The 11958-nt window shown below is 34.2% G+C and overlaps 1 protein-coding gene across 1 annotated transcript; it reads right to left on the bottom strand.

Annotated features, from left to right (window-relative positions):
* Positions 1-1190: 1190 nt before the first annotated feature.
* Positions 1191-7175, bottom strand: LOC120071527 (Bacterial sec-independent translocation protein mttA/Hcf106). Its single transcript, XM_039023851.2, has 2 exons — positions 6685-7175; positions 1191-1439 (listed from the first exon to the last, which is right to left on the bottom strand). Exons 1-2 carry the CDS (start codon positions 7102-7104, stop codon positions 1305-1307), a joined length of 555 nt encoding a protein of 184 aa, XP_038879779.1. The 5' UTR covers positions 7105-7175; the 3' UTR covers positions 1191-1304.
* Between the last annotated feature and the right edge of the window lie 4783 nt (positions 7176-11958).

Raw genomic sequence — 11958 nt, 5'->3', positions numbered from 1 at the left:
TTTTAGAAACTAAATAGATACTAAACTATTTTATCTCATATATTCATGAACTCTAATCATTAGATTAAAAAAAAACTACTAATTATCCTATATTCTCTGTATCATATTCACACATATTATTAGTACTATACTACAACCATTGCAATCGACTCCATGGTAAAAATGAGCAAATGCAAATTAATTACCATGGTGGCCACCAACTCAATAGAAATATAGTTTTAGTCTGATAATAAATAATGCTGTTTATAAAGTTAAAGCGAGTATAACTCAATAGTAATTAACATATACTCCCTTCTATGAGTTCAGAAGTTCAAATCAAGAAAAAAAAATCTATCTACATGAGAAGAGACTAACTTTGAGAAGAGACTAACTTGGTGAAAGTTCAGTTGAATCTAACATATTATTTCTCAACTCATCCATTGTTTTTATTCTACAAAATGAAAGACTTAAAAGAAGAAATGTGCAAGGATATTTATGCTTTCCTAAGCTACACATAGGATGGTTCAAACTAGTGGGCCACCTAGGAAGACCATAATGAACAAACTTTGGAACAAATTCTTTGCCCAACCAAAAATAATTTTAAATGTGTACTTGTGAATGGAGGTTGAGAAAAGTTCATTATTATAAAACTGTAAGCATAAAAGAAGGGTGTGTCACAATCATGAATCAATGGACCTCTTATATTAAGACCATAAAATCAGGCACCAGTTGAAAACAAAACAATTTTGCCTTCCAGCTTTGAACTTTGAAATGAAATTGGTATATTCCAAAATTCCAACCGTCAAGAATTCAAATCAATAACCAAATAATCTCCATCATCCAGAAAAGGATAGCTACAAAATTTTATATAAATTCAAACTGTTATAGCATAATCTCAAGCATATAAATTCTCTGTTGGATCATAAGATCAGAATATAAAAGGAAACCCCCGACTTTCTTCAGTGTTTTTTCAGTAGACTGTTGACCATATCCTATGTAATATATCAGTACGTGTAGTATCAAAAATAAAATTCACCCCGGTAGTGAAAAAGTAAGAAATGAAGGGTAAAAAGGATCTTGTAATGGAAAGTTCGTTGTTGTTAGTAGGGAGAGAAGCTGCTCTCTCAGATTGGCCTAGTCGTTTGTTATAGCTCGTATTACCTTTTGATCTAATTAGAGTGGATTATGGTAACCTCATCAGACTCCAGCACTGGAAAACTAATTTTCTTCATTAAGTGATCTTCAGATTCCAGTAACAGATTCTCATAATACATAAAGAACAATGATAAATGTGGACATGAAAACGATGGACTATCTCTACCGCTTCATACAGTCTCTTTTTGGTTTGATACCTTCAAATCTTGTCTCTCCTCCTCTTCCGCTGATGTAGGCTTTTCTACTGCAGTCTCTTCAATTGACTCGGGTTCTTTCTTCAGCTCAGACTCGAACTCCTTAGCCGCCTGCAATGTTATTAGTAACATTATTCCTCCTCCTAGAAAAGTCCAATGCAGCTAATTATGGTCGTTTTGCTGATTTTTTAGCAAATTGAGCAATTGAAGTTTTCGCATACAAAAAGCCTAAAAATATGCTTCATCAACAAAATAATAGGTAGCAATTTTAAGGGTGTATAATTGATGGAGTTGTGATTTCTTAGAAATAGGACCCAGACATTCATCACTCATCTACATTCAATGAACTATGAACTGAAGGTTACTTTATCCTCATTCCACAGTAACTTTCTCTAACTCAATACTAACAAATGTAATAGTCTCAAGTTATGTTTCGGAGTGCTTTTAAAGTACTTGTAGCAACTTTACTTTAAAATGTTTAAAATAAATCAGTTAAATGCTTTGTTCTACATTCTTAAAAGTACTTTACTTTCCATCCTGCCGTTTAGACTAAAAGCACTTCACAAAAAACTTTAAGATGCTTCACTTTTTCTAAAAACATTTTTACATGCTCCCAATCATGATACTTTTAAATGGGAGGTACTTTTTTCTATGACAAAAGTGGTTGTCACTTGTCAACCTGAGCATAGCTCAACTAGTTTAGGTATACCTTCGATCAGATGTCAGACGTTCAAATCTCTCATCCCTAAACGTTGTTGAGAAAAAGAAAGGTTTGTCACTCCCAAACATAGATTAATGAAGTTAACCATAGCCTTAAGTTGGGCTGAAGCCCCTTCTATACTTGAGCTATGAGGCTCCTCTTTTGTAGGTTGGGTTGTCTTTTTTATGTACTTTATTTCTTTATTTCTATTCTTTTTCTGTATTTTTCATGTTTTCATCGAGCTTGATTTCTCATCAAAGAAAATGGAAATTAACACAAGTCATAAGTTGTACCGAATAAGGTGGGAAATGACATCATAACAATAACAAAACAAAGAACATTACTGTTCATGTGGTAAGTACCACACAAACTACCAGGCCTGGGTATGTTATGAAGATTCAACTTGTCCAAGATATAACTTAGCGTTTTAAAACTCGCAATAAGGCATTGATATAAATTCCATTTTTATAATCATAAATTATAGACAATATCTACAGTATGGAGTTTAGAAATAAATGAAAGTTCCTTGGGAAATTAAAAAGTTGAGAGTAATTAATCATCAATAATAAAGACAAGATTTCAAATCTGATCATATTAGTATAGAAAACACTAAATTGTATCCCATAATCATAATTAGCATAACTCTTAGCTAGTTTGTCCGTGAGATAGGGGCTCTAACGAATTAAGGTGGATGATACCACCAATCCTTAGGCTTTCTGTGGTTCAGGGATCGCCAATTTGATTAGGAAGAATGATATATTCTTACATAAACGACTTTCAAGATTTCCTTGGCTTGACACTAGGCAAATCGGAAAAAGTAAAGAATCAAGGAAACTTAATAAACAGACTCAATTAGTAGTTTGAATTATACACATTGTCGATTCAGTTGACCAAAATTTTCATTTCAGCATTAGTTTCTTTGTTTTTTCTTTCCTTAAATCAATGTCGGTTCATTGTTACTTTTGACCAGAAACAGACTACATGCTTGAACCCCAGAATAACTAACATATGGCCAAAATCCGATTTCAATGGCTTATGTGAGTTATTCAAAATGAAAAAATAAACCAACTTTAGATCAAACTTAAAGAGAACCTCCTTTTGAAATTGAATAGAGAGTTGCTTTCCAAATGACAAACAATAATTAGTTCCTTATCAAACTTAAAAGAGAAAATTTGTAGACTATAAGAAAAACATATCAAAAGGGGTCTCATATTATTTATCAAGCTATTTATGATGCTCAATTTGTGAAGATCTCTGGTGCAATTATTACCAGACAAGCATGGCAGCTTTTTTAAAAAAATTCTAAAGGTGATATAGCAAAGAAGGTGTAAGAAGGTCTAAGAAGCATAGATACGGATACGAGACACGTATACGACATGACACAGACATGGGAACATGTTATTTTCTTAAAATCCAGGACACAATTGTGACAAGAATACGTTTATTAAAATATATATCATTTTTATACCAGGAAAAAAATTTAAAGTAAATGGGTTGATGCATTTATATTCTTAAAAAATTAGTTTGATGTATTTCACACCCAAAATTTATTATTATTGTCATATATATGTGTTTTTAGTCTACTCAACAAGTTTTCTATACATGTCTAACACATTTATTGAACTAACAAGTGCTTGATACATGTCCAACAAGTGTCAGAGTGTCCAAGTGTCCAACACATGTCCAACACGGACACACTACGCAAACTAAAGTGTTAGTACTTCTTACATAGAAGGTTCACTTGCTATCTTCTAATGCTATACCAAAATCAAATAGCTAACCAAATTGTGCACAATTTGCACAACCCACACTACTCCTAGCAAAGTTTTGAACCTCTTTATATGGAATATCTATAAAGCACCAAAACTATATTTTTGGTAGTGAGCCAGAGTCAGCCAAATGTCAGAGACTGGCGTGCTTCGAGCATGTGTCCAACGTGCTAATTTGAGTCTCCAATTATTATTATTATTTTTTAATTTTCTGACACGCAAGACACATTAATAGCCCATGGGGACACGTCCATGATACATCTTAGACACATTTGTAAGAAACACTCCAAGACAGCCCATCAGCATTCACTGAACTTACCAAAATCTGGTCCTAAAATTTAAGTATTCACAAGCGGAAAATGAAAAGGAGAATACCCACAAAAGCTTCTGAATTCAAATATGATAGAAGTGTGAGGTGACACTAATCTCACTTTTCTTTTTTCCCATCTTAACCATTGATTAAAGGAACTCTTTCTTCCCGTACTTTGGAAGCCTATCAAGCTTTTCATAGGACTAGACACTCCCTTTGGTGTTGATGACCAAGTGAGCTTCCCCCATTAGACCTCTCATGAGAGCAACAAACTACAATAAAACGTCTCCTCTAAACACCAATCTCCATAAATGGCCATAAGCATTTTTCCAATCTATCCAAGAATCTTTTTTTAATGGGAAATATAGACTTCTTTCATTTCATTGATAACAAGAAAGAGATATAAGATATGAGATCAAAGAACTTATCAAAATCAGTTGCCTTGCTTTCAAAGATACAACGATTGGATTTGCGCCAAATATTCTGGAAAAAAAGGCTCTGATGAAGTAATTCCATATAATTTCCTTTTCTTTACCATATGGATGACCGTCAAGGATAACTTCAAGAATACAGGTCATATTTCTCACTCTCAGGGTAGCAAGGCGCCAATTGAAAGTCTTTCATTTCATTGATAACAAGAAAGAGATATAAGATATGAGATCAAAGAACTTATCAAAATCAGTTGCCTTGCTTTCAAAGATACAACGATTGTATTTGCGCCAAATATTCTGGAAAAAAAAAAAGGCTCTGATGAAGTAATTCCATATAATTTCCTTTTCTTTACCATATGGATGACCGTCGAGGATAACTTCAAGAATACAGGTCATATTTCTACTCTCAGGGTAGCAAGGTGCCAATTGAAAGCCAATAAAATAATCTTCCAGAATGTTCAGCAAATGGACATGTGATGGGGAGATGATGAAAAGATTCAGTCTTTTTGGCATAAGGCACACCAATTTGGACAAGAAGAGATCCGTGGAACCTTTTTTTCAAGGACATCAACAGTACAGATACTTCCATGGATTAATACCCACATAAAAAATTCACTCCAACCCTGGCCCTAACCATTCTGACTGTACACACAGAAAAGGAAAGGAAAGATAGAGGGGCCAAGTAAAGCAAATGTGTGATTATGTAATTGTTTGAGTGAGTGCGGAATGATTATGTGTAGTGATGCTTTTTAGGTGAAGGCTGCTTGTTGCAGAGGTTGCCCTTTTTCTGAAGATATTTTGAAAATTCAAAGATTTTTTTCCAACCACACCTCTCACATCAGGGACTTGTTTGTATTATGTACAAAATGTTTATTTTCCGCTTAAAAGGATGGCCGTTGAAGGGTTGATGAAGTTTAAGTGTATAGAGTAACAAAATACCCACACAAGATTGAACTCAGAAGACCAGAGCTTCTGACTAAGGAACAAGGAAACAACAAGTGGGTCTTTTCTTCCACCTTTTTTGGCACAGGATACACAAATTAGGATAGAAGCAGAATTGGGTTGCATTTAAGAGCTTACAACCATGTCAACTATGTCAACTGAGATTTCCTTGATAGTCTTTTGAGGAAAAGCTCCGGGTTAACTGGTGAGGCTGTATTAACATGAGCCCAGGGTTAAGGAATCTATTCCCTCCCTTTAGTTCAAATGTTTAAATCCTCACTCCCTCATTTGTTGTACTAGAGAAAAGGTGAAGGTAGAAATGGAATTTTCTCAAGATTAAGAGTTTGTTAATGTTTCTTAATTGGAGAAGGCATATCCCTTCTTTCCATTCTGGATACATCAGCAAAAGACTCCCCTGTAGTTTAAAGACAAATGAAAAGGAAACAGGATTTCACATCCATTAAAAAAACCACCACTCAAGATTAAAGTAATTGAAGCACATTCATAAAAATATGAGAAACAACATTCAATAGAAAGCTATGCAGAAAGGATCCTGGAAATATTATATATACCATTTAGTGTAAAATGACTGATGACACAGATCGGATTATTCAGGATTCGAAAACAAAACATCCAAAACTTTGCAAAACTTCAAGTAACAAAAGTATTTTCAGACTGCATTAGCTGAAGAAAAGTACCCCCAAGGGATCAAGGACAAAAGAACAGAACTCGCAAGGCTGGAATATTTTACCTATTGGGAGGACATAAAATACCAAAATTTGAATATTAGGTACAACTTAGGCTCTACCTAATTATTGCTCTTTTATTTAAGTCCATTCTCTAACACGGTCTCTCACCCAGAAAAACAAATTCATAGACAGTTCAATGTTCGGGATAACTTTCGATAATACTTTGGACAAAGCTACTAAATCAACGATTCAACTAATTCATGATTATTGTTGTTCATGTAGCCACGACAAAAATGGATTAATCTTTCTAATCAGTTAGAAGTAGATTGTATTAAGTAAAAATCATCCCAAAACAACAATTATCAAACACTTCAATTTTATATTAGTGGGAGTCGAACTTCGCACAAACTATCCAAATTCAGTAAAAATCTTCATTTCCCCGAATCCCCATTTCGAATCTCCAACAATATCAAAGCATCCAAACTGAACTGAATCAACCGAAACCACAAACATACCTGTTGGAAGCTCTTCACCGTTTTCCCAATACTCTTCCCAACTTCGGGCAACTTCTTAGGGCCAAAAACCAAAGCTGCAACACCGGCGATTACAACAAGTTCAGGCACTCCAAGTCCAAACAAAGCGTTACAAGTGAGACCCTTATGAGGTGTATAGGTCGTGGTTCTGAACCGGCTCGTACGCAGTAGCGAAAAATGGTTAAGGTCGCCGTTGGTGAAGAAATTGGCGGTGGCATTGTTGGCGAAGAAGGCGGATTTAGAGCAGGAAAATGGAGAAGAAAGAGATGGAGGAGGTCTTGGAATGGAAGAAGTGAAGGATAGAGTTGCAGATGAAATCACCATGGTCGCCGTCGTTGAGGGAAAAAACAAATCGTGATTGGAAAGTGGAATCTTTATCGGTTTGGAGATGATGCTTCTCATTTTGTTTAATTTTATTTATTTGGGTTTTTTTAATTTTTTGTTGCAATTTTCACGTGGGGTTGGTATAAATTATACAATAACCATATCCCTCTATGTTTTATGATTGGCACCTTGTAAATTCAAAGTCAACGAGGGTAGTATCATATAATCAAGGTTTAAAATATGAATAGGGATACTTCGATTGGGAGTAGAAGTCATTAGGATACGAAAAGCGTTTGGAACGAGAAATCCCTTTCCAACGCTACTCAAGTAGATGCCTTCAATCATCTAGGTCCATTTCATCGACAAAGTAAAAGTGACATGGATTACATGGGTTTAGGGTCACGATTTCGAGATGAGAATTTTGTAAATGAGCTCTATTCCCAAAATCCTCTGACACCAGGTGTTTTGCTAAGGTTCTAGCCCACTATGTTCGTTTTGTGCTAATTTTGAGACGGAAAGTTCGCACACAAAATTGACGTATAGGGACTAGTCGGGAGCAGACATCGTCAGGGCACGATAAGCGTTTGTAATGGGAAATTCCTATCCAACACTACTCAACTAGATGCCCTCGATCATCTGGGCCCATTTCAGTGCTCAAAGAAAAAGTGGCACAGATTTTGTGGGTTTAAAGTTACGAATTCTAGGTGACGATTTCAGGATGAGAGTTTCATGCTTGAAATGAGCTCCATTCCCAAAATCCTCTGGTGCTAGTTGTTTTGCTAAGACTCTGACCCATCGTGTTCATTTCGGGTCAATTCCGAGATGAAAAGTTTGTGCACGAAAATTGACCTCTAAAGGCACCCCGATCGAGAACATAAGCCGTTGGGGCACGAAAAGTTTCCAAAACGAGAAATCCTTCTCCAACGCCACTCAACTAGATGCCCTTAATCATTTGGGCCCATTTAAGTGGCAAAGAAAAAGTGGTATAGATTTCGTGGGTTTAATGTTACAGTGGTGACGGTTTCGAGATGAGGGTAAAGTTCGTGCTTGAAATGAGCTCCATTCTCAAAATCATCTGATTCCAGGTGTTTTGCTAAGGTTCTGACCCACTGTGTTTATTTCATGCCAATTTTGGGAAGAAAAGTTCGTGCACGAAAATTGATGTTTAGGGGCATCCGATCGGGAGCAGAAGCTGTTAGGGCACGAAAAGTACCCGAAATGAGAAATCTCTCTCCAATGCCAAACGTTTTGTTAAGGTTCTGACCCACTGTGTTTGTTTCGAGCCAACTCCAGAACAAAAAATTCACGCACAAAAATTGACGTCTTAGGGTACCTCGGTTGGGAGTAGAAGCTTTCAGGGCACAAAAAACGCCTGAAACATGAAATCCTTCTCCAACGCCACTCAACTTGATGTCCTCGATCATCTAGGTCGATTCAAAATTATAATTTATTTTCATATTAATTTTTCAAAATTAGATTTGTCTTTTTATTTGTTAATTTTAATGAAAATTTTCACAAAAAGAGAAAATGTTAAACTATTTACAGAAATAGCAAAAAAAAAAAAAAAGAAAAAGAAAACACTAATAGACACTGATATATTTCTATCAGTATCTATCACTTGTAGACTTCTTTCAGCCTCTATCAAAGAAGATTAAAATTTTGCTATTTTATGTAAACAATTTTCCTTATTTTTCTATTTTTGAAAATCTCCCTAATTTTAATATATGATTATATAAAATAAAATATCACATGCAAAGCACGTGATAAAAGATCTAGTTTTATTATAGAAGTTAAATTCTTGAAATCCTTACGAGAAATCTGGGATTTTTTTTTCTCCTTTTACAAAATTTCCAAAAATTTCTTGGTAAGGGAAGTTGCAAGATTAAATTAAAGGTTTAATTTAGATAAAACAAAAAGCATACAAAAAATTTCTAGTAACCTTCTTACCGTAAATTCTTAATTAGTTTTTTTTTTCTTGTGTTTTTTTAAATTTATTCCATTTTTGGTCCTTGAAAGTAAGTTAATTAATTACTTTTACCGAACTCCAATTCTAATATATTCCCGTAAGTTTAAGTTAGCTTATCAGGAAATCGTGTGTTTTCATGTTTCTTTTTAATTACTTAATTAAACATAAGTTAAACCAATTCTACCTTTTTTGAAAAATTAAACTTAAGTTAGTTAATTTATGTTAATGAATGCCAATTTTCGTAAGCTTTAGTTTTTTTTTCTAAACCAATTCTAGTAAGTTTAAGTTATTTTTTTTAAACTTAAATTTACGAAAATTCCTACAAGGGGATAATTTTTTTTAGTTCTTAAACTTTTTTATTTGCCATTCTTAGTTTTGGCTTGAGAAAAAAAATCTCACAAATTTTCGGTAAGATTTGGAAATTTTCAATCTTATGAGAAATACCAACGGACCTTTTTATTCTTCTATATTGTGTCCTTTAAAAATAACAACAAATCTACTACAATTATTGGTTGAAACTTGCCAAAAATATGGAAAAAAAAAAAAAAAACAAAGTTCAAATTGAAGTTGGGTTCAAAAAGTTGTATTATAAAAATGTAAAATTGAAGACACTTGGATGAGAGATAGAATGATATTTTCATATGATGAGTTTGTTCACTTAAAATTTGAAAAAGTAAGAAAGATGTTAGAAAATTATTTTTTTAAAAAGAGTTTAGTTTTATAAGATGAAAATTTTTTAGGTTAAAAATAACAAATTTACATATAGATATAGGAAAAATTTCACAAAATAACCCAAATCTAAAAAACTTTTCTATGTATGACCTCTTCCTAAAATCTATCTATGTCTGACTTTTTACCCATTTGAAATACCAATTTTACCTCAAATTTCTTCAAACTGCTTATGAATTATTTACGAAGTTGTTCATCCCACGCTTTGCTTACATCTCTCACTCTAATTTGCTCTCAAGTTTTTCTCATTTGCTCTCGTTGTCTCCCATCTTCATCCAAGCGTTTGGCCACCTTCTCGCCGGTCATTTGTACATATTTTCCACTGTTGTCGATCCCTGAAAAGTATGTGACTTTTCTCCTTGAATGTATGTTGATATTCGTCTAGGGTTCTCGCTGGTCGTATAAGGTTCGCAAAGGGTTCACGCCTACCTTTTGTTAAACGATATCTCTACTTTTGTTAAATGATCGTGTATTTGTTCATAATCGATCGTTTAGATAATCCTAGGTGAGCATTTAGTATTTTTTAAATGGTCGATTAGAGAAACGTAAACGATCGTTTAGATAAATATGTGCAATCGTTTAGTTTTATTCACGCAATATTTTAATTCTTTATAATATGATCATTTAGTTTTTTTTGTTACATGATCATTTAGGTATTTGTAACACAATCGTTTAGTTTTTTATTACGCGATCGTTTAGGTATTTGTAATGCGATCATTTAGTTATTTGTTATGCAATCATTTAGTTGTTTGTTATGTGATCGTTTAGTTTTCTGTTATGCAATCATTTAGTTCTTTCATGCGATTGTTTAGTTTTTTGTTATGCGATCTGTTTTTTTTTTTTTTTTTTTGGGTTATGCAATCATTTATTTATTTGTTATGCAATTTTTTAGTTTTTATTATGTGATTGTTTAGTTGTTCTAGGCGATCGTTTACTTATTATGGTACTGTATACATTTGTTACAGATTACTAAGGAGACCGTCCTAGCTGAGATATCTAGAAGGATCTCATATCGTAAAGTTCCCTGAGCGTATTCAGATCGTTCCAATCTCACAATGACCGAAATCGAATAATATATAATCAACACATACAATTATGCAATCAAAACTTAATTAACGACATGCTATGAACAACAAAAACATAAGGGAAAGAGTTTCATACCAGTTGAAGACTATCTTCAAACTTCAGAACTCCAACGCAGCAGAACCCTCCAACAGATCTACCAACACCCGGCGGGAACGTCGACTGCAGCAGCACGATCAATGCGAACACGAACGCCGCAACAGGGACGACACCACCACTAATGAGCCCTGGGTATTCTCGAAATGAAAACCCAAAGGGTGGGCTTTGGTGAATTTGGTAGAGGACAGAGGAAAAACGAGTCGTGTAGGGGATAAACAAGTGGAAGAGAAAACAAAGCTATTGTATAGCAGAAGTGCTTATCGCATAGAGGAGCTACACGATCATGTAAGATATGCTGAACAATCATTTAGGAAAAGGTGTACGATCATTTAGTAAAATCGCGAGGTGGACGATCGTTTAGGCGAAAAAGCGATTATCTTATAGGCTCTCGGGCGATCATTTAAGAAAACACCAGTGCGCTTTCACGAAATCTTTTGGGTGGAATTACGGAATATCGATTGTACGATTCAAAATGAAAACTTTTTTCATTTTAACTCATCAGTTACCATAACCGATGCTGTCCACTAACCCACGTCCAAACGTGATATTGGGATTAATTATCATATAATTAATCAATCAATCAATCAATTAATAAATATAATCATATTATATTTATATCCTATAGTTTGATATCACATATCTACTATGTATTTTCTTCTCTACTTGATATAAATCATATTTTTCCTCCAAAATAATGTATCTCATACACTTACCAATTATATCATATATAATTAACCAGTCGAATTATATCATATATAATCAAACTTCCTCTTGTCAATTTGAACATTTCAAATTAATCCAAATAATGGTTCTCAACTTTATCCAAGCTACCCAGGGGACCTAATGGACCTGTGGCTCGAAGCTTCAACGACACGTGAATAGCTGACTAAACTCTTTAACCCCGAGATCCACCATCTGTTAACTATCAAGCATTCCACTAAAGACCAACAGTTGAACTCTTCTTACCACAAATATATTTCTGTGTCCATCGGATATAACCAATCATGAGTACGATGACCCTTTACAGATGCTCGTAAGTACAACTGGACCAAATT

This window comes from Benincasa hispida, chromosome 2, assembly GCF_027475165.1.
Source record: "Benincasa hispida cultivar pf3 chromosome 2, pf3_genome.v1.1, whole genome shotgun sequence".
Taxonomy (NCBI): Eukaryota; Viridiplantae; Streptophyta; class Magnoliopsida; order Cucurbitales; family Cucurbitaceae; genus Benincasa; species Benincasa hispida.
The sequence above is the reverse complement of the archived record's forward strand: the minus strand, read 5'-3'. Positions and strand labels throughout refer to the sequence as shown.